Source organism: Pholis gunnellus (assembly GCF_910591455.1).
Source record: "Pholis gunnellus genome assembly, chromosome: 7".
NCBI classification, from domain to species: Eukaryota; Metazoa; Chordata; class Actinopteri; order Perciformes; family Pholidae; genus Pholis; species Pholis gunnellus.
This window is the reverse complement of record NC_136533.1, coordinates 23778251-23805865: the sequence shown is the minus strand read 5'-3', so window position 1 is coordinate 23805865 and position 27615 is coordinate 23778251. Positions and strand designations below refer to the sequence as shown.

Sequence of the window (27615 nt, the reverse complement as noted above, 5' to 3'; positions counted from 1 at the left end):
CCTCTGGGATGTTTATTATCTCGAGGTTTTCCAGGTCACCAAAGCAGGTCTTTGTTTTTCGCCGTCGTTTTGGTGGCTGCTAGGCGCTTGTCACCAGCTAGCAACTCAGCAAGACGGCCCTGAAAGTTATTAACAGTCCCTCTGAACGCGCCTACGGAGATCTGCTGCGACTTGACAGTCTTGAATTCGTGTTGACATGTTCTCTCGGAGGCATGCTCTTTGTGTCTCCAGTTCAAGCACCAGCAGGTTCATGGACAGTTTCTTTATCAAGGCCAAGTGTTTCAGGGGTTTTAGCAGGCATCTAGAGATCTTCCCAGCTTTTGTGAAAGTTTGTGTGTTGAAGGATTTTGATTTAGAAAGGCTCATATCACCACCAGAATAAAAACGTAACTGTAAGCTATTGTCCATAGCAGTTTCAATAGGTAAAGCTTGGCGTTTAATGGACTGAATTGACAAATACATGGACAGACCTCTTTCACCTGATCGTCACAACCTGGAAGTAAAAAAATGCTTGTTTCTAATGATCATAATGTTTTGTTTGCAGACTGTGGAGCCCATGTCCACAAGTGCTGCAGAGAGAACCTGTCCGTCTGTATAAAGAGCAAAACAAAGGTAGGTCTGACCCAGACTTCGTATTTATCTATCTAAAAGCATCTTTGAATTTACTTTTAATTTGACAGTGCAGATAAAGATAACATGCAAAACTCTTGGTGGAAATCAGATTTAAAAAAAATACAGACTCCAGTTGGAACTTAAATAATGATCAGTAATCATCAGTGTCATGTTGTAGCAGGAAACAAAACAACTTTTGGATGCTGAAGTTTTTCACCTTTCGCCTAAAGATGTCCTCTGTTTGTTTCCAGCAGCAGTCGCTGGTGCCAGAAGCCGTTCCTGGGTCAGCTGTTAACATCAGGAGTAAATGTAAGAGCACATACAAACTAGCAAACTCTTTTTGAACGAGTTAATTATGTCACAATCAAGATGACATAGTCAAGATGCACAAACTGCATTGTGATGACTATAAAACCTTTTAAGATAATTTAAGACATTGTTGATCGTGATTTCACCTTAACCTGACTGCGGGCAGGTGGGTTTTAAGAGATTTAAAAACAGATCGCTTCCAGTTTAATGTTACACTGCCACTTCCTGTCATTTATTGCTTTATTTGTTGTATGTATTGCCATGTGCAGTGACAAAAAGTATCCATTTGAGAACAAAGATCTGTTGATAAGCATGTCACAGTCTCAGTCAGGCGGCAACCTCAGGTTCTGAAAAGTGAGGCCAATGCTGAGGTGTCTTAGACGTGCATTCTCTCTACTGACCAGCAGGGGGCGACTCCTCTGTTGGCAAAAAGAAGTCAGATTGTATAGAAGTCTGAGAAAATTACTCTACTTCTCACTTAATTTATTCCCTCAGTAAACATGAGTTTATGGTCTCAATCGCTAGTTTCAAGTCTTCTTCAATACAGCATGATGTTCATTTAGTGCTTCAAACGGCAGGGTGACGTCACAACGACTACGTCCCCTTCTTAGGTACAGTCTGTGGTCTCAGTGATGGTACTCAATTCTGAATCAATATTTCCTAATAAACTAGGCATGAAAGTCTACTGCTGGTATGGTGAGTCCTAAATGTGCACTTTGATGTTCCCATCTAGCTACATCTTCAGCATCATCTGTATCCTCCACGTCCTCCTCATCGTCACGGGAACGCTGGTCCACAGCAACCACCCCTGACGACCAGCTCCCTGTGATGTTCCCAAGGAGACACCCAAGTCTCTTCAACCCACACAGCAACCTGGCCAAGAGCATCTCCACCAGCAACATAGCAGGGTGAGAAACCTTACACACACTTCCCTGTACCTCTATCTTTGTGAGGACTTTCATTGACATAATGCATTTCCTAGTCCTTTACCCTGGCCTTAACCATCACAATTAAATGCCTGACCCCAACACCTAACCTTATTCTAACTCGAACCTTAAAACCAAGTCTGAACCTTCAAGCAGACCTGAAAATGTAACTTTCCAAAATGTCCTCACACTTCAGGTCTAAAAAATAGGTCCTCATAAAGATAGATGTACAAGCACACACACACTCGCACAACTCCGACTGAAAAAATGAAAGGCTCCTTATCGAAAATGAAATGCTCGTACAGATTATTTAGGTGTGGTTATAGCCATCCTGTTGACATTCATCTTGTGACTTCCTTTTTAATTCACTACAAATAATACATTTTCATACTCTAGCTGTAGTAAGCAGTGTGTTTTGTTCCTCGTCTGTTTTGAATATATTAGTTACTTCTGTATCCATCCCCCACTTGTGTTTACTGTTGTATTTTATTGTCCTGGTCTATCTTTCTGTGATTCCTGTCTTGCTGTGAAGCAGCTGTTATATATGCTGTCGAACTAAAGATTGTGATTGTAATTTGTAGGCAATGGACCTATTAGAAACTCAATCATCCTTTTGTTCCCTGTAGGTTAGATGAAGTTTCACTCAAAGGCCTGAAGATTCTGTCCCAGTCCACTGATTCTCTCCATAAGGGGAGCAAGGTCAATGCCTCGACTGAGTCACTCACCGATGAAGGTAGCATACTCACACACTGTGAATACACATAGAAAAACTGTGGTGTATTTTTGTGTGTCTGACACACATTGACTGTATAGATGGATGACACGTCTGCATTTTCTTCCACTGTACAAAAATGAAGCCAAAATATCCTGGATAAAAGCGCTGCCATCTTGTGCATTTGGAGCCAGACTGAGCAGGTGTGATCAGGGAGGTGGAGGTGGCATATCAAGGTCCCGCCCACACACCCACCCAAGCCAATCACAAGCAGAGCACGGCCACAGCTTGTTAGCGTGAGAGCCACCTAGCTGCTGCATTATCACTGCGGTAGCTGTGTGGCTAGAAAGACACAACAGCTAACCATAATATCTCTATAGATACATTTATGTTCAAATTGAAGCATCTTCTATCACAAAGACTCATGATTCGTGTTTCAAGGTGTTTTGGCTTCACTTTTGGGGAGCTGTTCTTGTCGTCCATCTTTTATTTACAGGCTGATCAACAGAAGGTTGTGTCTATGATGTTGACTCAGATTCCTGCATGTGCCCTTCTAATCATTCTTGCGTGTGCAAAGGTACGGAGATGATGGACAGCCAGCTGATGGGAGAGTTTGAGTGCGACACTAAAGATCTGGAAGCCGACTCTTGGAGCGGCACAATGGATAAGAAGTTCTTGAAAACGTTAAAGAAAGATGAAATCAAGAAACAAGACGTCATCTACGGTAAAAATGTGTTGCGACTCGCTTTGGAAGGAAGATAAAGTTCATGTGTAAATGCGTCTGTCTGGTCCACAAACGTGGAGATAAGAGTCCCTTCTCTCCACAGAGTTGTACCAGACAGAGTTCCACCATGTGAGGACGCTGAAGATCATGTCGGAAGTTTACTATAAAGGTCTTCAGAAGGAGTTGCAGCTCGACACTCACACTCTGGACAAGGTGACCGATGTGCTAAAGAGCAGTTTCCCCTGTGGGCATGCATACCAGCAATATTAATAAACAAATCATCCTTAAACTACACGCTCTTAAGTGCTAGTCTATTGATCGTTTTTCTGTAGATTTTCCCTGTTTTGGACGACATGTTGGACACGCACACACATTTCCTCACCCTGCTTCTGGAGAGAAAGAGAGCTTCATCAACTGAGGGACAAAACAACAACAGCTTCTTCATCTTCAGCATCGGGGACGTCCTGCTCAACCAGGTGAGCAAGAAGAAAAAAAAGTTATCACCAAATGCAACATTGTAAAGGTAGACCAGTGACCCCCTACAATATTTTATTTCATTTTATTAAACCTGTATTTATCCAGGATATTTGAATCTCTTTTTTTTTAATGGGATCCTGGTCAAGATGGCAAGGTAAACATTTCACCACAAAAACACGAATAACGGACAAAAACAGCAAAAAGTAAAAAAAACTACAACAAATTGCATCAACCAAATTATTTGTATTCAATGTCAGAACAAGCACATTTACGTCTCAAATACTCCTTAATCCTGTTTTTGCATGTCAATAAAAATAATATAGTTCAAAACACCAAGATGAGGGTCCAAAATTATTTTGAAGCTCTTTCAACAAAAAAAGCATTTTGTAGAAATTACAAAAATAATTTGTCTGCAATCTCAGGCGTCAGTAGAAAACAGTTAATGAGGGGTTTAGTAAAATAGGTCCCTTTACATAAAAATGTACCTTTGTTAATATAGTCCTATAAAGTGGACAATCCAACGCTGTCATTCAAACTGCAATGTGTGCGGAAATACCAGTCAGAATCAAATCTTAACGCAGCATGATATACTGAATTTATCATTTCCAAAGCTGTTCAATTTGCATGCAATTATGAAATATAAAAAAACATCCAATAATTCACCTTAGCTGTAGTCAGCCGCTGAAAGACAGAAGTTTCTGAGGGTGTCATAGAGCAGTGATACTTTACAACTAAAATGCAGCTATTAAATACAGTAAATATCTGCTTTATCTCTCATATAGGCCTAGTGTCAATCCTTGAGCTAAATTAATTTAGTTAAGAAATTACTAAATTCATTATTATTTACAATTCCATTGAAATGTGATCCTACCATTTCCTTCAATTTTGACCTTAAAAGAAGTTTAAATAGAAGAGAAATATTAAAAACGTAATGTTTTTAAATTCAGTTCAGTGCTGATCGTATGAAGAAAGCTTACGGGAAGTTCTGCAGTCGCCACAACGAAGCAGTCAACCTCTACAAAGACCTGCACGCCAAAGACAAACGCTTCCAGGCTTTCATCAAGGTCGGCATTCTCTCTTCTATACGTGTGTGTGTGTGTGTGTGTGTGTGTGTGTGTGTGGCAGTGCCACGGTTTCGCCTGCATGGGATTTGATTGTGAAGTCGCCTCTTGTGTATCTTTGCGTTCGTGCAGAGAACGATGAGCAGCAGCATTGTGAGGAGACTCAGCATCCCAGAGTGCATTCTGTTGGTCACTCAGAGGATCACCAAATATCCCGTTCTCATCCAGAGGATACTGCAGCACACTAAAGGTAAGGATGAAGGACTTGTCCTGTAACAACTCCCTCAAAGGAACGGTGTACGGTACATGTTGAGTACGCTTTATGTGGTTCCTCTCTGCTCTGACAGACTCGGATGAAGACCACGGCTGTGTCTGTGAAGCTCTGCGCTGTGTGAAGGAGCTGATCACGGCTGTGGACAGCAAAGTCAACGAGCAGGAGAAGAAACAGAGGCTGAGGGAGGTGTACAGGTACATTAGGCAGACTAGAGACGACACACTGTGTGCATCAGATCCTAGATCAGCAGTTTAGCTCACCCTGGCAGTTCAGACTATGGTGGTAAGATGCACAGAACTGATTCAAATACAGTTTCCTGTCAAATGTCCACTTGAACAAATAAAAAATAAGGTAACTAGAAAAGTCTGCAATGACCACTGCTGTAATGTTTGATTTAATGAATACAAACCACAATTGTCGGACCCCTGCAATCATATCGGACGCATTTTTCACTCTTTTTTTTTTTTTTTTAAATCTATGCAGACGTCTGCACCAGATCTGTAAAGGTTTTGCGTCTCGTGAGCTTAACTGCGTCCTCAAACTTTTATTTTTTCGACAATGCACGTGCAAAAGTGAGGTTGATGCCCAATAAGAAGGCACTAAATAAATATCTTTATCTACATTTTGCACCTTTGGCGGAGCAGATTGTGTTGTCTCTGGCTCTGTCAAGAAAGTATTCTTTCTTTCAATCTTATTTTTCAGTTTATATAGGTTACACGCTGTATGTTACCCTCAAAAAGAATAGTACATAACATGCCTGCCAACTATACTTATAATCAGACCCAGCTCCCCAAAAAAGAAGAAAAACAACAAAAGACCAGAAAAAAGGGGAAAGAAATCAAAACAACATAGACATCATTCTCCAAATTGACCCCGCAATAACAAAAATATTAATAAATATTGTGAACTTAGCTCTTCTGGGGTCCCTTGGAACTTAAAGTTGCAAAACCTCTTTCTTTCAGCCTATACATATTACACGTCAAATATTGCCCTTTACAAGAATTATATATAACATTGCGGCTAAATAACAGACAGTCAGACTCAGTGACAAACAATGTAGAAGAAAAAAGGAACAGTCCTCTTATTATACAGAGAAATATAATGGCACACCTTCTGAATTCAAGTTTCTCTTTCACTGAACTAAGACTTGCTAAAAATGGTTTGCTAACTCATTGTAAAACACAAATCATTCAAACTCAATGGACACAAAATAAAACTCACTAAAAACTTCTCGGTTAGTTTGTTCCAACAATCACCAACTCTGGTTTGGTCAAAATTACCTCTTCGTTTACTGAGTTAGATGCTGGTTTTCCCCAGCTGTCTCTTTCTCTGAGCGACTTCTGTTCTTCTGAGGCAGACTATTAAATTGGCAAAATGAAACGACAAAAATTGCCCCGACAAAAAGCAACCGGCCATGTGCTGAACCAATTGTGTTGTCATTTTAAACTGCAGTTTACTGTGTAACGTCCATGTTGACTGTTAAACGCTTTGTCGGAACAGAAACTGTCAGTACATTAGCTTTGCTAGCTGTATCAGCTCTGTTAGCCATTTGATTTTCTTTTAGCCAATCATACCGTAGAAGAAATAAGAGTCTGAAACTAAAGCAATTGTGGATCACTTGCCAGCCAGCTAATAGTAGTGAGGAGTCAGCAGTCAATGATGGTATAAAACTGTCAATGAAATATGTTTTCCATTAAATGTCAACTATGAGAGGTCCTTGAGCTAACAGTCATATATGAGCAAATTTCTTTTAGATGGGTCCAGCAGTATGAGAGATTAGATGTGGACGGACAGAAACAGAGATGCACACATTTAAATACATGATCTCCTTGCTGAAGTAATGAACACAGGATAATAAACATACATTGAGCAGCACACTACTGTGTACAATATTACCTGCTTCCCTAATTTCTCCTCTCTGGATGTGGACATTTACTTTTTTTTAAATTCACATTATAAGAACAAAGGTTTCCAGAGCTGGAACCCGTCAGTCCAATATGTGTTTTACCAATACACATCTTTGCAACCCCAACGTTGTTTTGACGAGAGATAAGTGCCTGAAAAGGTTAAACATGTGTTTCCTGTGATCTCCCAGTCGCACTGACAGCAAGTCCATCATGAGGATGAAGAGCGGCCAGATGTTTGCTAAAGAGGACCTGATCAGAGGAAGGAGGCTGCTGCACGATGGAGCGCTGCAGCTGAAGAACTCTGCTGGACGACTCAAAGGTACTCCGATCTCCGTGCATCTTGAAACACATGCACTCATTGCTTTGTTCTGCAGAGAGGAAAATGGAAAACGACTTAAACTAGTCAACTCAGACACCATACAGGATGTTGCAATCATCGTCTTTTGTCTTGCAGATGTCCAGGCCATGCTCCTGTCGGATGTGTTGATCTTTCTTCAGGAAAAAGACCAGAAATATGTCTTTGCCTCATTGGTAAGTACCTGCAGTGACAGTATCTGCTAATTTTTCCATATATATTTTTTTACAAAGATTCAGTCTGATGTGGAACTCTTTTCTCTCAGGATCAGCGCTCTACGGTCATCTCTTTACAGAATCTGATAGTCAGAGAAGTGGCCAATGAGGAGCGAGGTCAGGCTTCTTCTTCTCTGCTTCGCATACACAGCATTACATCCACGAATGAGTTGATGTGATCAGTGAATTGGGTGAAAAATGGAAGACTGAGTGGGTGTGATGTCTCCTGCAGGTCTCTTTCTGATCACAGCTGGTACAGAGAGACCAGAGATGGTGGAGGTGTTGGCCAGCAGCAAGGAGGAGCGCAACACATGGAGGGCTATCATACAGGACGCCATGCACTGCATGTAAGGATACAGCCTGCTTTATGTTCTTACCGTTACTGTACAAAACTACGTCAGAGTTCTATTCAGCACTTTAGTTTTCTATGTAAACTACAGGGTCATGCTTTAAACAATGTTCTCTCAAGATGAAGGCCCACTCAGTACGACGACGTGTTCATCACTGTAAATGTTCAGTGTGGAAAAAAGTGACTATCTCTAGTACGGAAGACCATTCGGGCCAGACATAAGAGGAAATTAATGAGGGGTTTTTTTTGCAATAAAGTTGGTGTGTAGAAATATGTTCAGAAATACTGCCAGGCAGAAGACAAAGTAAATGAAAAGAAGAAGTTTTTCTATATACACTACCGTTCAAAAGTTTGGGGTCACTTAGAAATGTCCTTATTTCTCAAAGAAAAGCACCGTTTCTTTCAATGAAGATAACATTAAATTAATCAGAAATACACTCTATACATTGTTAATGTGGTTAATGACTATTCTAGGTGGAAATGTCTGGTTTTTAATGAAATATCTACATAGGAGTATCTGGAGCATCACATTTGTGGGTTGGATTATACTCTCAACATGGCCAGAAAAAGAGAACTTTCATGTGAAACTCGCCAGTCTATTCTTGTTCTTAGAAATGAAGCTATTCCATGAGAGAAATTGCGAAGAAACTGAAAATTGACACCAAATTGTCTGGGTGACCCCAAACTTTTGAACGGTAGTGTATATAAAAAAAAGTCCAAATACCATTTAAAGGATTTAGTTGAAATGTTGGGAATAAAGTGAGATATCATTTCCAGAATGAAGTTAAAATATCATATCGAAAATAAAGTTGAAATACCATTTTTAGAATTTAGTCGATTGTTGCGAGTAAAGTTGAAATGTTGAGAATAAACGTTGAACTTTTTAGAGTAAGTAAAACTACTAGCGTTAGCACAATTTTGACTTTATTCTCGAAATGCAAACTATTTTAAAGGGGATTGTGGGATAGCAGCATAAATTGTCTGTAATGTTTGTTCAAACCAAATGTGTCAGAGCAGTCGGATGATTCCAGTTGTCGATGGGTGAGATCATTATTGCAAGTCAATCCGAATTATACAGCCCAACATCACAAATCACGAAGTTGCCTCCAGGATTACCAAGACTAAACAACGAAGTGCTACTTTTAAGAACAAGTAGTGGGTTGTTGACTTACGCATGCTTGATTATTGGTGAATACATTAACGTCACATGTCAACACACCCCGCCACACCCACACAGGAGGTGTCATTTGTATAACGTAATGTATTTTTTTCTGCGTGCTGGGCCCTCACTGTTATTTCCCATTTTGTTACTGAAAAAATATTATAACTCAGGTTTTTAAAGTTACAGTCAGTGAAATGTAATGGAAGCAAAAGGCTTGTCCCAACACCAACATAAAAAAACACCAGTAGTGTTTGTGAAGAGTGAAGTGAGTGAGAAAAAGATTTCCTTAAAGAAAAGAAACGATGACCAAAATTACAAAACTAAGACCCTAAGGTTTTTTCATTAAAACATGGACTGAGATATTTTCATTTGTTTCAAAGAAAAACACCTAAAAGGGGACGGGAAGCTTCAGAGTCCTATGAAGTCTTCTAAGATGACGAGGCAGACAGCTGGGAGAAGCTATGACATGATTTTGAATTGAAACGTTCTTTAAATGGCACAGTGTCTTTTAAAGAGCTCTTCAGTCTGTTGGGTCCGAGAATAAAACTTGTTTGATAACTTTTGAGCTTCACACTGAGGGCATGTTTTTGCATTGACAGGGAGAAAGACGAGGACGAGGGAGTCCCCAGTGAGACGGAAGAGGACAGGAGGCAGCAGGAGAACAGAGCAAAGGAGATCCGAGGTGACCCCTCCCCCCACAGTATTATATTCTATTGCTCGATGCCCTCGCGTTAATATCACTCATCACTCTTGTGTTTCATTCCAGAGCTTCTACGAAGGAAAGACGAGCAGATCATCTCTTTATTGGAGGAGAAAGTCCACATTTTCCGGGACCTGGGCGACTGTAGTCCCGCCCCTGACGATACGAATCCACCAGTCAGGGAGCGGATGTTGTTCATGGCCGCGCCCGACGACGTCACAAAGGGGGAGCCGATCATGAAGGACACCCTGAGGGAAGGTGAGCAAGGCGAGCGAGGCTTCTGAGGTCACATGGCATTGTCTCGTGTCCCAGAGATGAAACTGTGTGTGTGTCTGTGTGTGTGTCTGTGTGTGTGTGTGTGTGTGTGTGTCTGTGTGTGTGTGTGTGTCCCTGTGTGTGTGTGTGTGTGTGTGTGTGTGTGTGTGTGTGTGTGTGTGTGTGTGTGTGTGCGTGTCCCTGTGTGTGTGTGTGTGTGTGTGTGTGTGTGTGTGTGTGTGTGTGTGTGTGTGTGTGTGTGTGTGTGTGTGTGTGTGTGTGTGTGTGTGTGTGTGTGTGTGTGTGTGTGTGTGTGTCTTTCTAGTGGAGACCCTGCACGGTTTAGTCAACAGTGGAGCAGGCTGCAGCGTTCCAGTCGGCCTGACAGGGGGCAGCGTAGGACCGGTGTGTCTGCCCAGGAGAGCGGAGACATTCGGCGGCTTTGACAGTCATCAGATGAACAGCAGCAAGAGTAAGACACACACACACACACATACATCGTGTCTTTTGGTCATCAGTTACTTAAATGCCATTTAAGTAACCGCTTAAATGCAGGTGTACTACAGTCAGTTCTGAGTCAGCGCTGATGTACATTGTTTCAGATTCCTTTTTGAGGAATGATTTTTTTTATCTTGACAACATGACATCTGGTTTATCTCACATATTGGCTGCTGTGACAAAAAAAACTGATGCACTTCTCAGCTCCTCTTTTCTTCTTTGTCCCCAGATGGAGAGAAGGAAGAGGGGGAGGAATCACTGGACCTCCGCAGGACTGAGTCAGACAGCGTGTTGAAGAAGGTGTGTGTGTGTGTTGCCCATATTTGCATCTCCCAATGCATTATTTATGGGAGCACTTTGTTGCAAGATCTGTTTTGAAAAATGGATGTCGGTGTCACTGAGTGTACTAGATAAACAAAGCAGGAATGGATGAAAATGTTTCCGAGCCAGTGGTTAATTCCCGCAGTTCTCATCAGTGAGATGTCTGGTTAACTGTGAAACTATCCGGTGAACACACTCCCAGTGGGTTTAATTCGCTAATCAGTTTATTCTGATTTGATTTCTTTATATAAGGAAACAAACACATTCTCAAATAAATTCATGCAATTACAAGGCACTACAAATACAAATGGAGCCCCAAAGTGTTGCATTTCACTATGGAGATTCTCATATACTCCATTGCAAGCTAGGAATGGGACTTTTTATAGTCAAGTATTTTAAGTATGACAATAATTGATGAGGATCAAAGGCATCAATTTCATAGTTATAGTTAAGCCTTATTTAATGACTGCACTTTTAATATACTCTGCATTTAGTTGAAAGTTGTGTTTACATTTTTTAAGACATTTTCGTCATCCATTGTGTGTTCACATGGTCTGAGAGAGTTCTACATTTCAATGAACAAATCCAGCCAAGAAAATATTGATGAATCCTGTATTTGTGCGTAAAACATTTTTACTGTTAAAATCAATATTGTTATCTGGAAGGACAAATTGATTTGTATTACCTATAAAATAAATAACTAATGATAAGTTAGTAGTGGTGAAACCTCAAGTTATGAACTTAAGTACAGTTTTGAGGTACTTTACCTGAGTGTTTCCTTTGTCTGCTACTTTGTACTGCTATACACTATATTTATTTAAAACCTTTAGTTACTTTGCAGATTTACATTGATAATGCTAATTATAATCAACAGATAAATGATCATGTATTTTTTTGAATACATTTATTATAAATACATTTTAAATAAGACTGTACATAAAAAAATAAAGCCCACTTTTACCAGCTGCAACATTAAAGTAATGGACATATTAATGCATCAATAATTATGATTCAATAAAATAGGATGTACATTATTCTCACATGGGATATTCTGCATAAAGTGTACTTTTGGTACTTAAACATTTTCAATTCAGGTCTTTCACTTGAAAATAAGAATCATTGTGTTATTGTTAGCTTAGAGGAAGCAGTTTAAATCTCCATACGGAGTGCGTCCTCTTCACGGAGTTCGCCATGTTGCACCGCCATGTTTCTACAGTAGCCTTGAACAAACAAAGCAAAGACTTGGCTACTGCAGTTTTACTTAACGCTTGACACACTTGAGAAGTTTCAGCTGGTTTAAATCTGCAAACTCACCGCTAGTGTCATAGACTTCTATACAATCAGATTTATTTTTGCAACCGGAGGAGTTGCTGGAGACCCTGCTGGTCATTAGAGAGAATGCACGTTTTAAGACACTTCCACATCGACTTAACTACTCTGCAGAGCCGGAGGTTGCCGCATGGGTGATACCCGGACTTCAACTAGCTAATGTTAGCATGCTAACATGTTAAATAAAATAGTGACCTTAGGAAACATTTGACCTGCTTAACAGCAGCATGTTAACAATATCACTGTGAGCGTGTTAACATGCTGAAATTAGCCTTTAGCTAAAGGCTAATTTGTCTGTGTCTAAATGCAGCTTCACAGAGCTGCTAGCATGGCTGTAGAAACAAGAAAATTTATAAGGGCCACAACAATGTCTAATAATATTCCATATGCTCCTCTGTGCCTTCCCAATATCTCACTGCTGCTCACAGTCCTTACACGCTCTCTGCTAGCATTATATTACAGTATGGCTGTGTGATATTAAATGTGCTGTAAACAGTCATATGAATTGTGTGTGTGTGTGCCTTAGGGAGCCACTGCCAGCCTTCAGATGTTGCTGAAGAGAAACAATGAGGTAAGTGTGTGGGCTTCTTGTTTCGAACCTGCCCCACCCTACTGGCTTGTTTCTTACACTCACTGCAGGGCAAAGTTGTAGCCAGAAACACAGAAACCGTACCTCTACACAGTAAATATGGCATAGGTTAGAGTTTCCACATTGAAGAACCACTAGCCTTACTTCGTCAACAAAAGTCGAGAACTGTGTTCATGGTATAAGCTAAAGCTGCCGTTATCTTACTATCGAACTAGCTAGCTACCAAACATAATGTGTCGTGCGTGTTGCTAGCCGCAATTTCCCTGAGAGCGAGATGCTCAGCGCTTGCATAAACTACAATTACTGGAAGATGAATTAAGTCAGAAAGATATGACACAGTTTCCCTGTCACACGAGTGTTTACTGTTTGCATAAAATAGATTCAGAGAGTGACAGCATGTTTAAGTATATCGCATCCATATCGCCAGCGGCAGGCAGTTACCATTTACCGTGATGACGCGGCCCCTCGTGATATCCCGGCACTCCCGCATAATATGCAAGTACATTAGCAGGTTGCAGTATTTTCTTCCTTCATGTTATATAGCCTCCAGAGTAATATACAGTTTTAAAAAATGGCCCTTGTTCCCCTCTATAAAGGCTTGTTTCCACACATTACGATAGATAAACAAGCATATTTTGTTACTTACAGACGTCCTCAGTTAGCAAAGATATACCATTGGCTTCTCCTCGATGATAGTCTGCCCTCACTGTCGTGACGTTTTCACTGTGAACGTCTCATTCATCTGAAATAACTGTGCCACAACTTTAAGTGCTGCTGCTGTTTTATGACTTTGGTCTTCGCCTGTGTTTGATGTAAATTACCCAGCAAGCATTGGCACACTATTGTTTTGAAAAGCTGGTCATTAATATTACGTCAGAATGAAAGTTGAACACATTTGCTGGCATCATTGTTTAGAGAAGACTCGAATTATCTTCTTTCTTTTTTTGCCATCTACAAACTTGCTGGGTCTTAAAATAGCTCAATCTACCTGAAACCTCGATGTAATTTAACGCTGTGTGATTCCAGCAGGTGCAGCACAGTGTGACGCATCTCCACGACCTGCTGATTTCACTCCAGGTACAAGCGACACACCTCTAGTAAAAAAAGATACCACAAATGCACACAGAGGCCCTGTTTACATCTGACTTTCATTCTAACTCCTCTTCTCCTGCCTCCAGGCCGTGGTGGTCCAGCAGGACTCGTACATCGAGGACCAGCGACAGACGCTGAGCGAGCGGCTCACTGCCAATTCCTCCAGACACTCATCCTCCTCCTCGCTCTCGTCGTCCTCCTCATCCCGCCCCTCCTCCCTCATCGAGCAGGAGAAACACAGGAGTCTGGAGAGGCAGCGGCAGGAGGCGGCCACCCTGCAGGTTCACTTTCACTGCCACTTCCTCTTCAGTCTTTCTTTCACATAATAATCATGGCGCCATTCGAGCCTTGTCCGCTCTATTTTTTTAAATTGTGTTCATCTATGGGAGTTTGTGTTCTTTTGTGGTTCATTGCAGAAACAGCAGGCCGCACACCAGGAGGAAAAGAGGAGGAGAGAGAAGGCGTGGGAGTTGAAGGAGAAATGTCTGGCAGAGCAGGAGGAGAGGCTGAGGGTGGACGAGGAGCAGACCAGGAGGAGGCGTCGCGAGGTGACGGAGGAGTGGGAGACACTGCAGAGGAGGAAAGAAGAATACCAGGTGGAGCTGGAGAGGCTGAGGGAGGCACAGAGGAGGCTGGAGAGAGACAAGGAGGCTCTGAGGAGAGACACAGAGAGACTGGAGGCCATGAAGAGAGACAAGGTCAGAGTCCAGGGGGGGTTGTCTCCATGCAGAGTCCAGTAATGATGCAGAGATTTGAATGTGAACTGGGTCAGAACAAGGGGGACCATGTTAGTCCATTGCTGTAGTCGGAGCAGACGTCCACCCACACGGGTCCCTCTGGTCCTCTGTGTGATTAGAGCTGCTCTCTGCTTTACACTGACACTGTTGACAATGAGACTAAAAACAATTGCTGCAACGTATTAGTGTCTTTTTATTATTTTATCACCATACTTTCAGAGGACAGCTTTTTACTACTGGCTTTGTCACGTTTCATGTTTGCGAAAAAAGTGTCACATAAATTCTGACTCAGTTAATTTTCTTAGATCATATTTGATTTGTATGTTTTGTGAATTAATTTTTACACATGAATATAACCATAGCTGTAACCATATAACATCAAACACGAGTTTAGCTCTACAATTTGTCACAAATTGTCGCAAATTTATGGGGATACCCCACAAACACTCAATTGACCTTTCTCCAAGTCCCGCCCCCTGGAACACAGACTGGCCAATCATAGTGTAGCATCACCCGGCTGACAACTATCCAGCTCTGCTCCTATGACTCTCATGCAATTGTTATGTTACGTTTCTATGTAAAAACCTATGGAGCTAACATTAGCGGAGTACGTCAGCACATCATCAGCTAGCATTAGCACTTCTATGCTATGCTAGCTATTGAAGGTATACTGAATTTCTACACATACTGCTTTTTGTTTTTAGTGAATGACCTCCTTTTTAGTGAAAGGAACAGTATTGTTCCTGAAATTCATTTCATTTTCATTCCGTTATTTATTTAACCTGTATTTGCTGCTAAATCAGTTTGACATCCTCCATTTATCCTTTAAACGCATATTGTAGACTGTTTTGTCTGCTTCTCTCTGAAATCGATTTTTTTCCAAAAAATTATGCAGGGAGTGCAGTTGTATGGACATTCTTTATTTCACAAAAAATATCAATATAATCAAACGATTCCTAATTTGACAAAAACAAATACATAAAATGAAATAATAAGACCTACAAAATCAGGAGGTCATACATAAACAGATCATGAAAATGGATCATTCTTTCATAGGTTATAGAAGAGCATTAATATCAGTGAAAGCATGAAGTAATAAAGTCAAGACATCATTCTAGAGATGCACAACTCATCCTATAATAAGAAGACGGGTGGAAAGTTAGTGACAGTGTGGGCTCCATGGTAGCTCTGACAGCTGGACGGAGTAGCAGTTCCCTTTAAGGCTGTTACGACTGGGTTATCGGTGCGTGTGTGACCATGTCTCTGGTGTCTCTATAATTTACAGTCGGAGCAGCTTCAGCGGTACCAGCGGACTCCCTCCACTACCTCTGAGGAGTCCATAAGGTTCCACAGCTCTGGGTCTCTGGATCTTGACTCAAAAGAAGCAGCAGAACAGCAAAAAGTGGTACAAATAATTGACAGAAGGAGATCAAACCAGTGTTTACCTACAGATTAGTCGGCTGCTCCACGAGTCTCGGAACAAGTAAAAAGAGCGGTCCTTTTTTTCTTGATGTACCACAGGTGGAGCTCTCATCCTCCGCTCCGACCAAAGAGCCTTTCCTCCGCATCGGATCCAAGAGGATGGGGAAAAACTTCAACCCCTTCTCGTCCTCCTCCAAGTCTCAGGGAGCCGAGAAGGAGTCCCAGCTCCCCAACAGACTGCTCCAGCTGGGCAAACCCAAGGAGAAGAAAGACAAGAGGAAGAAGAAGGGCAAAGGAGAGCAGACACAGACAGGTGCGATGAACAAAGTCTATCCTGGTATTAACCGGTCCTCTTGTTTCTTCACCTGGAATATATCTTAATATGAAGACAGAATCGCTTTGCTTCTTCTATTTGGGAAATGAATGGGCGAGAAAAAAGCTGATGACTTTTTTTTTCTTCTTCTTGCGATTAATTCACACGTCAATATATATATATTTTAACTGCTGGTTTTGTCATGAATACTTCCATGCATAACGAGGCGAAAAAGTGGTCGATTTTTCTGAGCTTTTGAATAATCAACCAATCACGTTTTACCGAATGGGTTGAGTTGTGCATACAGTTATGAGGATTATAAATCAACAATCCGGAGGCTCTAAACAAAGATGGCAAACTTTATTACTCCCTTCAACCTTGACAAAGGCAGCGCACGCCAGATCCACTTTTTCCGTCCTTACCTTCCACAATAAAAGCCCGAGATCATATAATATTCAGAAGTATTTCACATTTTTGTGTCATTTATTCTTCATTCCCATTGGTGTATAAAGGCCTTGAGAGTCCGGCTGATACCATTTTAATGTAAGGTAGGCAAGAAAATATTGAGTATTGCAATATAATGTTTTGTGATACTGTATCACTTATCAAAAACACTAAACTGATTTTTTTTCTAGATAGTTTACATCTAAAGATTTGTGGCAGACAGTGGCTCAGTAAGCACAGAAAGCAATGCTATGATGTCACAGGGATCTGTGATAAATGCAAATGCAGATCCCACTGTTCAGATTGAAACCCTGGTTTTTTGCTCAGATTATATGCATATGACGGTGCGTTCTCTTCTGCACTATAATAGTTTTCCTAATATTAGTTTTGAAAAATTGCAATACGTCGCCCTGCTTACAGTATCTCAATTGTATTGAATTGTAACCCCTGTATCGTGATGCCAGATTCTTGCTAATACACGGCTCTAGTGTACAGTAAATATCACGTTAAGGCCAATTCAATTCAATTTATTTTGGATTGCCCAAAATCACAAACTTTCCTCAGAGGGCTTTACAATCCGTACAACCAAGCTAGGAGATTGTTAGCCTAGCTTAGCATAAATGCTGGAAACGGGGATTTAGCTAGCCTGGCTCTGTCCAAAAGTAACAAAATCCACCTACCAGCTCCTCTAAAACTCACTGACTAACATGTTTTATCTTATTATGTTAATGTGCTGGACTATTTCTGGGCCAGATTATGATTTGTGTCTTCGTGTCTCTTTCAGAAAGCAAAGCTGCAGTGATGTCGGATCCTCAGAACGACGGGGACATCTTCTTCTGCTGAGGACGGGGACGACTCGCATGTGAACTTCTAACCTGGCCAGTGCAGCAGACAGGACCCCCAAGTGTCCCCCTAACTCTCTATTTGGATATGAAATGCCCACATGGGGTCTTTTTCTGCAGACTACCTGTCCTCTGGACACTGTCCCTACCTAAGGGATGACAGTCCAACTAACCTGCATGCATCCCAGGCAAAACAGATAACTCTGACCTACTCACTGCGTCTCCAGGTGAAGTCATGTTGAGCTGGTGATTCAATCAGGGGGACATCTATTCGACAAATACGCCAAGAATCCCCCCCCCCCCCCCCCCCTTCCCACAACCTTCCATCAGTAAGAGATGCCAAGGAGGATCAAACAAGAGGAAAAGGTATTCTTTAATTCTCCCAGCTGTCGGGAGAACACTCAAATCTCCTCCAGACTTCAAACTGTAGCTTTAACACAAACCAACGAGTGCCATTTCTTTCAATTAACTTCACTTTTAGCGCTTTGTGGTGCCGGTGACTCCTCCGGGAGCAGTTTACACAGTCCTGAGTCCCAAGCTGAGCTTTTAATCCAACGTGTGACGCGTCTGTCCGCACGTTTGCCTCAACTCCGGCTTCATCCGTCTAGGGAGTAACAGACCGCCGCACCCGGTGTTGTCAGCAGATAGCAACCCCCGAACGAGGTCACCATGTGTGGTCACCGTGTGCAGAACAAAGGCCGCAGGCTTCCAGACGCAATCGATCAACGACACGTCGGCCACCAGAGAGAGACGGATGAGTCTGTGGAGACACAAGAGTGGGAATGATCACCAAAGACTTTTAGTGCCTTAAGTCTCCGATATAGTCTCTGTCTGATGGATGCAACCACAGTGTAGCGAACGCTCAAAGCAGGTGTTTCATAAGGTCGTCGGAAAGTCACTGCCAATCTCTAAAAAATTCATCATTCAACAAATCATCTTTAATCGCCTTTTTCGGTGTGACAATCACAGCAGTGCAACTTTAACTGCAGCTCAACAGGATGGGGAATACAGGGATTTTAAACATGCACTTTATATATACACACACACGAGAGAGTGATGCTTAAGGGTCTTTCATTTCCCCCTTAATAATTGAATCATGATTAGTCTCAGTAATTTGGTACTAAACAGGGGAAATGGGAACGTCCCTAATAGTTTAGCTCCATTTAAATCCAAGTAAATCTGCCTTTCATTACTGCAAACTTTATTTTCAGTATATGTTCAATTGTACTGTGAAAGTAATTACAGTTTTGCACGTCCCTATAGTTTGACACCGTTCTTTGTGGTAAATTACTAGGAAACCATTTGGAAATGACAGAATTATAAAAGAAAGCGTCGCCCCCTGAGAGCAGCAGTACAGAATATATCGACTTGTCCTGGATTTGTTTTTGAGATGAGGTAATCATATCATGTTAATGTCTTTGTGAACTTCTTCGGTCAAAATGAACGACTCTCGGCGAGTTAAGATACAGAACAAAATGAATTTTGTCATTTATGTTTTACACATTTAAAGGGCTTCACTCGTCGAATGTCACTATGACTGAGCTCGCTAGTTCACTCTCGACTTTGGAAACAATCCTCCCTCAAGATCCATTTAGCAGCTCTCCCGGAGCTTTCGACCACATCGAGCGTCTTCATCAGCAGATTGAATTTGCCACGATTCTGAGCTCCTCTAACATCCATGTTGATGTAAATCAATTTTGATTATTTTACAAGTAATGTTGTATACATTTGCCCCTATGTCATAATTATTGATATGAGAAAAAAAATAATAATAATAATATCGCCCAGCCCAACTTTGTAGAAAGTCTTCAAAGAGAGACAATCATTGAGTCTACATTCAAATTTGTAAATAAGTCATGTCAGAAAAATTAATCCTATAGGGCTAACTGTCGCATAAATCAGTACCAATCATTATAGAGCAATCATGAATACTGTACATTGTCAAATAGTGGCTGGAGCCTTTATTTAGCTCAGTGTAACAGAGAAGCAGAGACGGGCCTTTTATTTCTAACCTCCCCTGGTCCTTTTAAGCACATCGGATCCGAGTGTTTTAGTAGGACACTACTTGTTTTCTGATTCCACTTCCATTTGTCATGTTAGTTTGTTGCCGTTCAAGACTTCTTCCGTCTGTTAGGTCTTTTATTTAGAAACAAATTTGAATCAATTAGTATTGGTACGCTCAGAGTACTGAGGGTGTCTAGTATATTTACTGGACTTTTTCAATTAGTCTTTTTGCCGTTATTTCACATCCATTATTTGAGAATTTACAGTATAAACCAAGAGCCAGGTTTAATCCAGAGCCAGAATTGTATTATTTGGAAGAACAATCCTGAATTAATTGAATTTAACTGAAACTTCAGTGTGAATAATTGAACTCGGGATAAACAGCAAGGCCATAACTCATAACATATTTTTTTGTTTTATTGTAAAGACAATTCATAGGTCCTTTGGATCAAGAGTGAAACGAGGATAACTATTTAAAAATAGTTTCTCTCAAAAGAACTTTACAGATACTTTAAATGTATTTATAATCCCTTTGAGTGTCTGCATTGCATTGCAGATGTCCCCGTCATTTTAAATGCATCTGAAAAGGACAAATACATCCAAAGCTCGGTATCCGTTAATACCTAACCCCTTCTTCAAAAGCCTTCCACCTCATTGCGTATGTTTGCCCGCACTCGTTATTCTCCACGGCCCTGCCGGCATTGATACCGCGCCAGCACAGGGCGGATGCCCCCGAAGCTTGTGTTCACCCCCTCTCCATAATAATAATAATAACTCCCGGCTTTAGAATTGCACCGCATTGATTTTTCCCTGTGTTCTCTGCTGAGAAGCGCTTTAACGACAGGAGGGGTCCGGGGATTAATATTTCAGCCCTCGGTGTCGTTTCCCGCCGTGCTGCTGAGAGGAGCAGATTTCCAGCTGAAACTCTTCCATTTCTTAATCCACTCGCAGCTCTCTTACGCTCCTCTCACTGTTGTGTGTGTGTGTGATCACCAGCGGTGGTCGGTCTTCCTTTCAGTCTTCCGATTCAAGGCCAAAGAAAACACACTCGGGTTCCTTCGGAGACTCGAGAACAAAACACAGCTTTTTATCCCACCGATTCACATCAAAAACCAGTTCCTTCAACAGTAATATAAAAATGACCCCAATATTTCTTCAGTACCACACAGCCTTAGTAGGATTCAAACGAGTGACCTGTTGTGTGCATTAGTGCCTTAACGTTTTTTTGTGCGCCCTTTTGAGCGCATAGGGCGAGCGTAAAAGTGCGAAAATATTTCTTTTTGGTTTCATGTCTGTGCATTAACTAATCGTTCTCCGTCTACAACGGATATTTAATTCAACACTGTGTTTGCTTTAACGCTAGAACCGTCATTGAGACAGGAACCTCAAACTTTGAACAACACGCTACTTCAGCTCTCTAGCTAACCTCTCCTCCTGCTTTTGCTCGCTAAACTAGCTTTCAAATTTTACCGCTGACGTCAGTTTGAAGACTAGAGAGCTAGTTAGCTAGCCAGCTGTGGCGTACAGCTTTAAAAAAAAAAAATTACCCATGAGCATAAACACGGGTCAGTTTACATGTTAAATCATGTAGCCGTGATTATCCTTTAACACCACCGCTAACGGGACACTATTTGTCCTTAGCTTTTAAGCTACATTTAGCTACACCAGCCTCTTTACATGGTGTGTTGGCTAGAAGCAGCATTTCAGATGGATTTTGTTTTTCCTTTCCTTTTCAGTGATAAAAATATCAACAATACATGTAAAAATTGCCTTAAAAAAAAAATATATATATATATATATATATATATATTAATTGGGATTCCAGTCGAACTGAATTACAAATCCAGCCTTGCATGCATTAAGTAGATGAACTGTTGTGAAATGGATCCAAAAAACTAAAAAGATAAATGTCTAAGATCGCAAACCTTTTAATTTATTACTTTTGATGTGTTTAATGTGTTGGATCTGGATGTGCCGCAAGTATTTTTGAAAGTATGTTTCTAATGACTATTGAAGATCCCACTGATGCACAGTATTTGGTATAAATTCAGCTGCCTCAGCTGTCTGAAACTTTAGAAAGATTATCAAGCACATAGTCCAAATCTATTCGCCTTTAAAAAAAAAGGTGTCCTATCTTTTTTTCATTTATCTTTATTCCAACACTGTTCTGCATTTCAAGCTAAAGGGCACAGAGGATTCAAGTGATGTTTTCTTAGTAAGAGTACATCACAGCAGAACGTTCATATGAGTCCTGCTGTAAAGAGGGAGATTCATTTAAATACTAATTTACACTTCATCATCCAGCCCCCTCTCTGGTCCAGATAACCCCCCAAAGTGACATCCTTCAGTGGGTTTCACTTTCCTGTAATTTGTAATAAGTGAAAATGAGTCCAGTCAGAGGATGTATTTAGGGCTGTTCTCCATTGTTTTGCCATTGTGCAGTTCAACACCCAATCTGCAGTTTTTGGATGCCTGAAACATAAAAAGCTAAAATCACAGAAAGATGTCCAATCGTGAGTTTAGTGGTGGTCTGAGGCCCTGCTCTCTCCTCCTCCACATTACCATTCAGCGTGCACTAGAATTTTACTAAAACCATTCACAAGGAATTTTACGCACTCACATTAAACCTCACAGTTTTTGCACTGTGAGCTTTTTGAAATGTATTTGTACTAAAAACAAAAAGGTACAATGTTTATTTTTCTCGTTTTATGTACAAAGAAAAAAGGGCAAAGCAACAAATTTTGTAAATATGTTTTATGTACAAATTTGAACTTCCAAAGTACTGATAACTGTGGATTGTTTAGTTTGATGATTCTTTTTTTTAATTATAAATAATAAAGCTTTATTTATCTCCTTGTTTTTCAAATGTACAGTAATTTTCTCTCTTTAAATAAATGAGTATGGTGTTTGTCATGCGACCCATGTTGTGGTTCTTTTGATGAGGAGATTGACTTTAGCGGTCCAGGAAACACACCGATTCATTATGTGCGTTGTAAATCACATCACAGCCAATCAAATGTGTGTATTATGTGTTGCAACTCCAGTTAAACATACGCGGGAGAGAGACAAAGAAAAAATTCAAATGACTGATCATGATATATAAGTGAAAAGTGTATATATATATATATATATATATATATATATATAAAAAACCAGCATAACTGTGATTATATGTCAAAGTTCAAAACTGGTTTCTGCTTAAAACTTAAAAATATCAGGTAGGAGGTTTAACAAACAGTAGTAGTAGTAGTTTTACTTTACTGCCCTGAAACACTAATAAATGTTCTCTGACCTAAAGTGAGACGTTCATCATCCTTCACATCCAAGAACCACGCAGAGTTGAAAAAGTGAGTTGTTTATTTTCACCAGTAAAAACATACAGCACCTACTTTTCTTTGTTTTTCCTCCAAGAAGTTTTTCAGTTTTTCCATATTGTTTCAAAAACACTTTCACTTCAAATTTCTAAAGAACAGGTGGAGAGTATTTCTGAGGTCTCTGTGCAGCTCTTTTCACTGTTAGACAGCGGCCTCACAACACCAGCACATACAGAGACGATACAACGGATCAGCCACGTTTTACACTTTAGAGTGCATCTCTGTGTCCTGCAGAAATCTCGTTCATCCATTTTTGTGCCGTCTTTTTTTCCTCCATATTGTGACAGCTGGTGTTATCTCCAGCGTGTAGAAAACATTCCACACCTGTGGGACACACCACCGCTAACAAATGCATTGATAAATATCAAAAGTGCATAGGTGTTACAGAAAAATTAAAAATATATAAATCAGTTCAGGGTTCAGCTTCTAAACGGCTCTTTGGCAGTGATGTTTCTGCAGGACACACTGTGCTCTTCATCCTGTAAAAAGCACAAGTAGAATGACGTATCGAAACCAAAGACTTTCCCCATGACCGACACGACACCAGCAGCCCTGTTGCCTTTCACTTCCACGTGTTCCTTAAACACTAAAACATGCTCCTGGAAATACAAAGGAGTGCATGTGCAACTTGAGACATCCCAACTGTCATTTCTGCCTTTTAGTTTAATCCACAGATCATGCTCCCACACGTTTCCTGTGCCAATAAGGTATTTTTTTTGGACGCAAATGCATGTACAGAAATTATTGGAAAACGTTGTTTTAGAGCTTAGCAAAGTAAAAAAAGAAAACGAAAATTCCTGTCATTTAAAAGGTTATTTTTGGGGCAAACGTCCAGGCTTCAGCAGAGATCTGTTACTGCGTCTCACATGAGACCTAAAGAGATATTTGGTCCTTTATGTTGACACTACGGGTTTGAGTAGGTCTTCGCCAAGAACTTAACACAATCACCATCCAATAGTTTCTGTATCGAGATGGAGCGCAATTAAGACCCGCCCACACCCGGAGGGAAAAACAATTCATCGCTCTCCATTGACTTTGTCACTTTAAATAAAATGTGTGAGGCATAGAGAGATGATACATTGTCTTTATTTTATAGAATTGGAATTATTTTGTCCGTCCTTTGTATACTTTTGATTAGTTGCCTGAAATTAGTAATGTTACCGAAATGATTTATGTTGTTTCAAGTTCCAAAAGTAATGATAAGTCTAACACAAGAATGCTAAAAATAATCCTTTGACATGACGATCGAAAGGCAGTGCTCAAAAGTCCACAATAAAAAAATAGCACCTGGGACCCAAAGATAAAATGTTTGGGACAGTAGAGACATACAGATGAAATGATTACGTTTATACGTCGAGGTGGTTACAAACTTGTCGGAGCGGTAGAGGGGCCGAGATCTAAACCCCGGTGAGACGAGCCTTGTGGAATTCGTAAAAGCTGCCGGAAAGCAATTCTGTCCTTTAATGCGGTTGCAAAAACGTTTAACCAACGGGTAACGGATGTATCGCAGCCTGCAGAAGGTATATGTGGCGTGTTAAAGTCAGATGGCGTGATTAGACTGTATATGAGAAGTGTACGAGGTCAGTGTGACCACGGGTCAGAAGATCCAACGCAAACTAACAAGTCATCTTATGGTAACGGTTCAATTCTTAATAAAGAACAAGCATTCGTTCTTCAGTCACCCTTCAATATTTTTAGTGTTTACAGGTGTGGCAAGTCTTCCATTTACTGCATCCTTCAACTTATAATTCACCACTTTCAACAGTATTGAAGACACATGACGTCGTTTTTTTTGGTGCATTTTTCTAGTGTTGTTTCCATTTTCCCACCATGTAGTGTGTTGGCTGTTTTGCAGTGCTGTCTGAATAGATGGTGAGAATGATTATACCCTTCATGGAGGACTCCATTTATCTCTCACAGTCTGCTCTACAGAATTCCCTGTACTCAGTTTTGAGAAAATGAATGGAAGTCAACATCTTTTGGACAGTCAATTGCGCAGCATAAAGTGAGCAGAGTATTTAGTAATGGATCTATTTTTTGGGTCAAAAACTACCTAATTAACACATTTGTGTTCATGTTTTGCGTTAACATGTTCACTTTACTAATTGTGCCAACTGTACATTATTATTTTTATATTTCTGATGCAACTGCAGAGCATCCAATAAAAACATACAAATAACATTCGGTCATCCACCAGGAAGATTTAATTTACACCTCCCAAATTTAAAAAAGAATCAAATATTCTCTTGATGTGCACTGATAGTTACCCGATATGCTGATCCACCGGTAATTGTAAAAATACATTTTAAGAAGAATCAGCCAGACTTTTCTTAATGATAAAGAGAGTTTAAATCCTCTTTGATGATGGGATCTAAAACTCTCAAACCCAGCCCGTTCATTAACACTGTATTGGTGCACATGTGGTAGCAATACTAGTAAACACAGTCAGTGTGTGCAGTGCAACCTGAAATAAGGTTTACTGGGTGCAGGTTCACAGGAACCATTTCATTTGGGTTTCTTTGTATTTTTTAAGGGAAACCGCTGAAGTATGTTAATGCTGTCATCAATTAAGTGTTTTTGTCTTTACACTGGAATGGTTTTAGTAGTGAATTTCATAACTAATAAGACATTATAGAAACACACACAAACCTCCCCCTGTAAGAAATAAACAACGGTTTGTATGAGCGGTCGTCGAAAGCATTCGTCCACCAGACAAGGGTCTGTTTGTGGAGTATCACATTATCTAGGAAGCATCAGACTGAGAGTGATTCTCTCTTTGTGTGTTAAGACCTGTGCTGTGCCTGTTGGCTTGTTCACCACGCCGCCCAGCACTGATCCAGAGTCTGTGAGGTGCAGATTTATTTTCTTTTTTTTTTAAAGGATTGGTCCCGTGTGGAGCTCCAGCCTCGGCCGGCTGCAGGGGTTGGAGTCTCGGAGGATCCTCCTCCTCCAGTCCGAGTCCTTTCTCAGAGGACAATCAACCTGAAAGAGAAAGATCAGTGCCGTCCTCAATCAAAGAACATCTCGGTAATGATTCTCTCTCATCTGCAGCGACTGGTTCAGTGTTTCTGATGAAGAATGCATTGTTTTTCCTTCATTGTCTGTAAAAGATCTCAAATAGATACGGTTTGAGAGAGGGCAGCTTCAAGGTTTCATTTTCACGTCTGTTCAGAGTTGGTTTACCGACATGTTTTTCGGTGTTTTACAGCAGGCTGAAAACATGCCGGCTGTCAATTTACGGCCGATATGGCAACAGACTATTTCCTGAATATGAGAATAGTCACATAACATTCCCTCTGCCGTCTCAGAGACTTCAGCGGTGACGGAAGAATACTTTTATGTAAAAGGCAAAGTCAGGGGCCAAAAGAAACATCCTGTAATATGACTTTCATCTCAGTTGAAAATAAAATATAGGATGAGAAAGAATAAATATCCAGCTTCAGTCGCGCTGCGAAAAAAAACGATGTGAATTGTGAACCTCTCAGTTCATTTTGGATTTCCATGGAGCGACATGTGACGTAGCGCTGGGCGTAATGCCAGCCAGGTCATTGGTCACTTTAATGAGTGCGGCTTTAGAGCTGTGGAAGTATCAAAAAAGTATTGTTGTTCATGAAATAAATGTATTGTATTGGGAAAAAAAAATATGGTGTGCCGGTTTTATATACCCATAGATCTATATCGATAGATCTGCAGGTGGTTCCTCTGCAAACACCGCACTGGGACCACGCAGAATGCCGACTCGTTGTTTCATAGTTTTTTACCGACAAACTGTGAACTGCTTCCTTCCTAAGATGTCCTCTTTCTCTCCTCTTCCTTCCAGAAGGCCGACACTTCAGCTCTAAGTATCTATGGGATTTTCTCTCTCAGTAATATAATCCTGACATTAACATAAGAAAAAGCACCACATTAAAACTGATTTGCGTTATATATTATGAAATATTTTGACATCCGACTAGAAAAAAATAAGAAAAAGCAGCTTTGAGAGCAGGCGCAGTGAAAATATGAGCTGCTGAGCTGGAAAATAGAGAAGTAAGGATTATGTGTGTGTGTGTGTGTGTGTGTAATGCAGTGGGGATGACAGGCAGCAGGGATACTTTAAAGCGATCATATTCACAAGTGATCATAAGCCTGGGTGAACAGCTCTTGCCTGAAGAAGAAGGGCTTCTTAATCTTAAATCACAGTCACAGACCAAAATGTAGTGCGAAATATTTTTTTCTATTATTATTATTATTTTTTCTTACCATGGAACATTTGAACAATCTTGAGTCATTCTAGTGGACAGTTATCAGCGCACATTATGTTTCCTGTTGTGTTTTCATTGGCACAGCCCTCAGGATACATGACACACCGGAGCTTTTTGTCTCCGACTCCAATTTATGCATTTAAAAAGGTGGAAATACATTATTTCACCTAGAAAAAGTATGCCACTAAAGATGATGGGGAAAAAACAAACTTGAACAAACACTTTCCCAAAAGGCCACGATAGGCTGTAAAACTGAATAGCATCTCTTGCGTCTGAAGAAAAGTGCGGTGACCCAAAGTTCTTCTCCCTTGACCGACTAATTCATATTTGTCAAAATTCACATTCTGCCGCATGCAGCTATGCTAGCA

At 40.6% G+C, this 27615-nt stretch overlaps 2 protein-coding genes across 5 annotated transcripts in view; one reads left to right on the top strand and one right to left on the bottom strand.

Moving 5' to 3' along the window:
• Positions 1-22547, top strand: part of LOC306699247 (uncharacterized protein) — a 109061-nt gene extending 86514 nt beyond the window's left edge. The window contains exons 23-47 of the mRNA XM_079163801.1: positions 545-612; positions 864-921; positions 1655-1829; positions 2474-2580; positions 3137-3283; positions 3387-3496; positions 3616-3759; positions 4708-4824; positions 4954-5071; positions 5169-5289; positions 7191-7321; positions 7457-7533; positions 7623-7689; positions 7805-7919; positions 9683-9765; positions 9850-10041; positions 10364-10510; positions 10766-10836; positions 12713-12757; positions 13802-13852; positions 13954-14148; positions 14284-14565; positions 15890-16009; positions 16126-16339; positions 17568-22547. Coding sequence (XP_079019927.1) covers positions 545-612; positions 864-921; positions 1655-1829; positions 2474-2580; positions 3137-3283; positions 3387-3496; positions 3616-3759; positions 4708-4824; positions 4954-5071; positions 5169-5289; positions 7191-7321; positions 7457-7533; positions 7623-7689; positions 7805-7919; positions 9683-9765; positions 9850-10041; positions 10364-10510; positions 10766-10836; positions 12713-12757; positions 13802-13852; positions 13954-14148; positions 14284-14565; positions 15890-16009; positions 16126-16339; positions 17568-17626 — 3014 coding nt within the window. The 3' untranslated portion in view covers positions 17627-22547. The remainder of the gene's footprint in view (positions 1-544; positions 613-863; positions 922-1654; positions 1830-2473; positions 2581-3136; positions 3284-3386; positions 3497-3615; positions 3760-4707; positions 4825-4953; positions 5072-5168; positions 5290-7190; positions 7322-7456; positions 7534-7622; positions 7690-7804; positions 7920-9682; positions 9766-9849; positions 10042-10363; positions 10511-10765; positions 10837-12712; positions 12758-13801; positions 13853-13953; positions 14149-14283; positions 14566-15889; positions 16010-16125; positions 16340-17567) is intronic.
• Positions 22548-22982: 435 nt separating this feature from the next.
• The window catches only part of enc2 (ectodermal-neural cortex 2), a 28271-nt gene continuing 23638 nt past the window's right edge, over positions 22983-27615 (bottom strand). For all 4 annotated transcript variants that reach the window (XM_079163145.1, XM_079163144.1, XM_079163142.1 and 1 more), the window contains one exon: positions 22983-25985. The gene's annotated coding sequence lies outside the window, so the exon portion shown is untranslated. The remainder of the gene's footprint in view (positions 25986-27615) is intronic.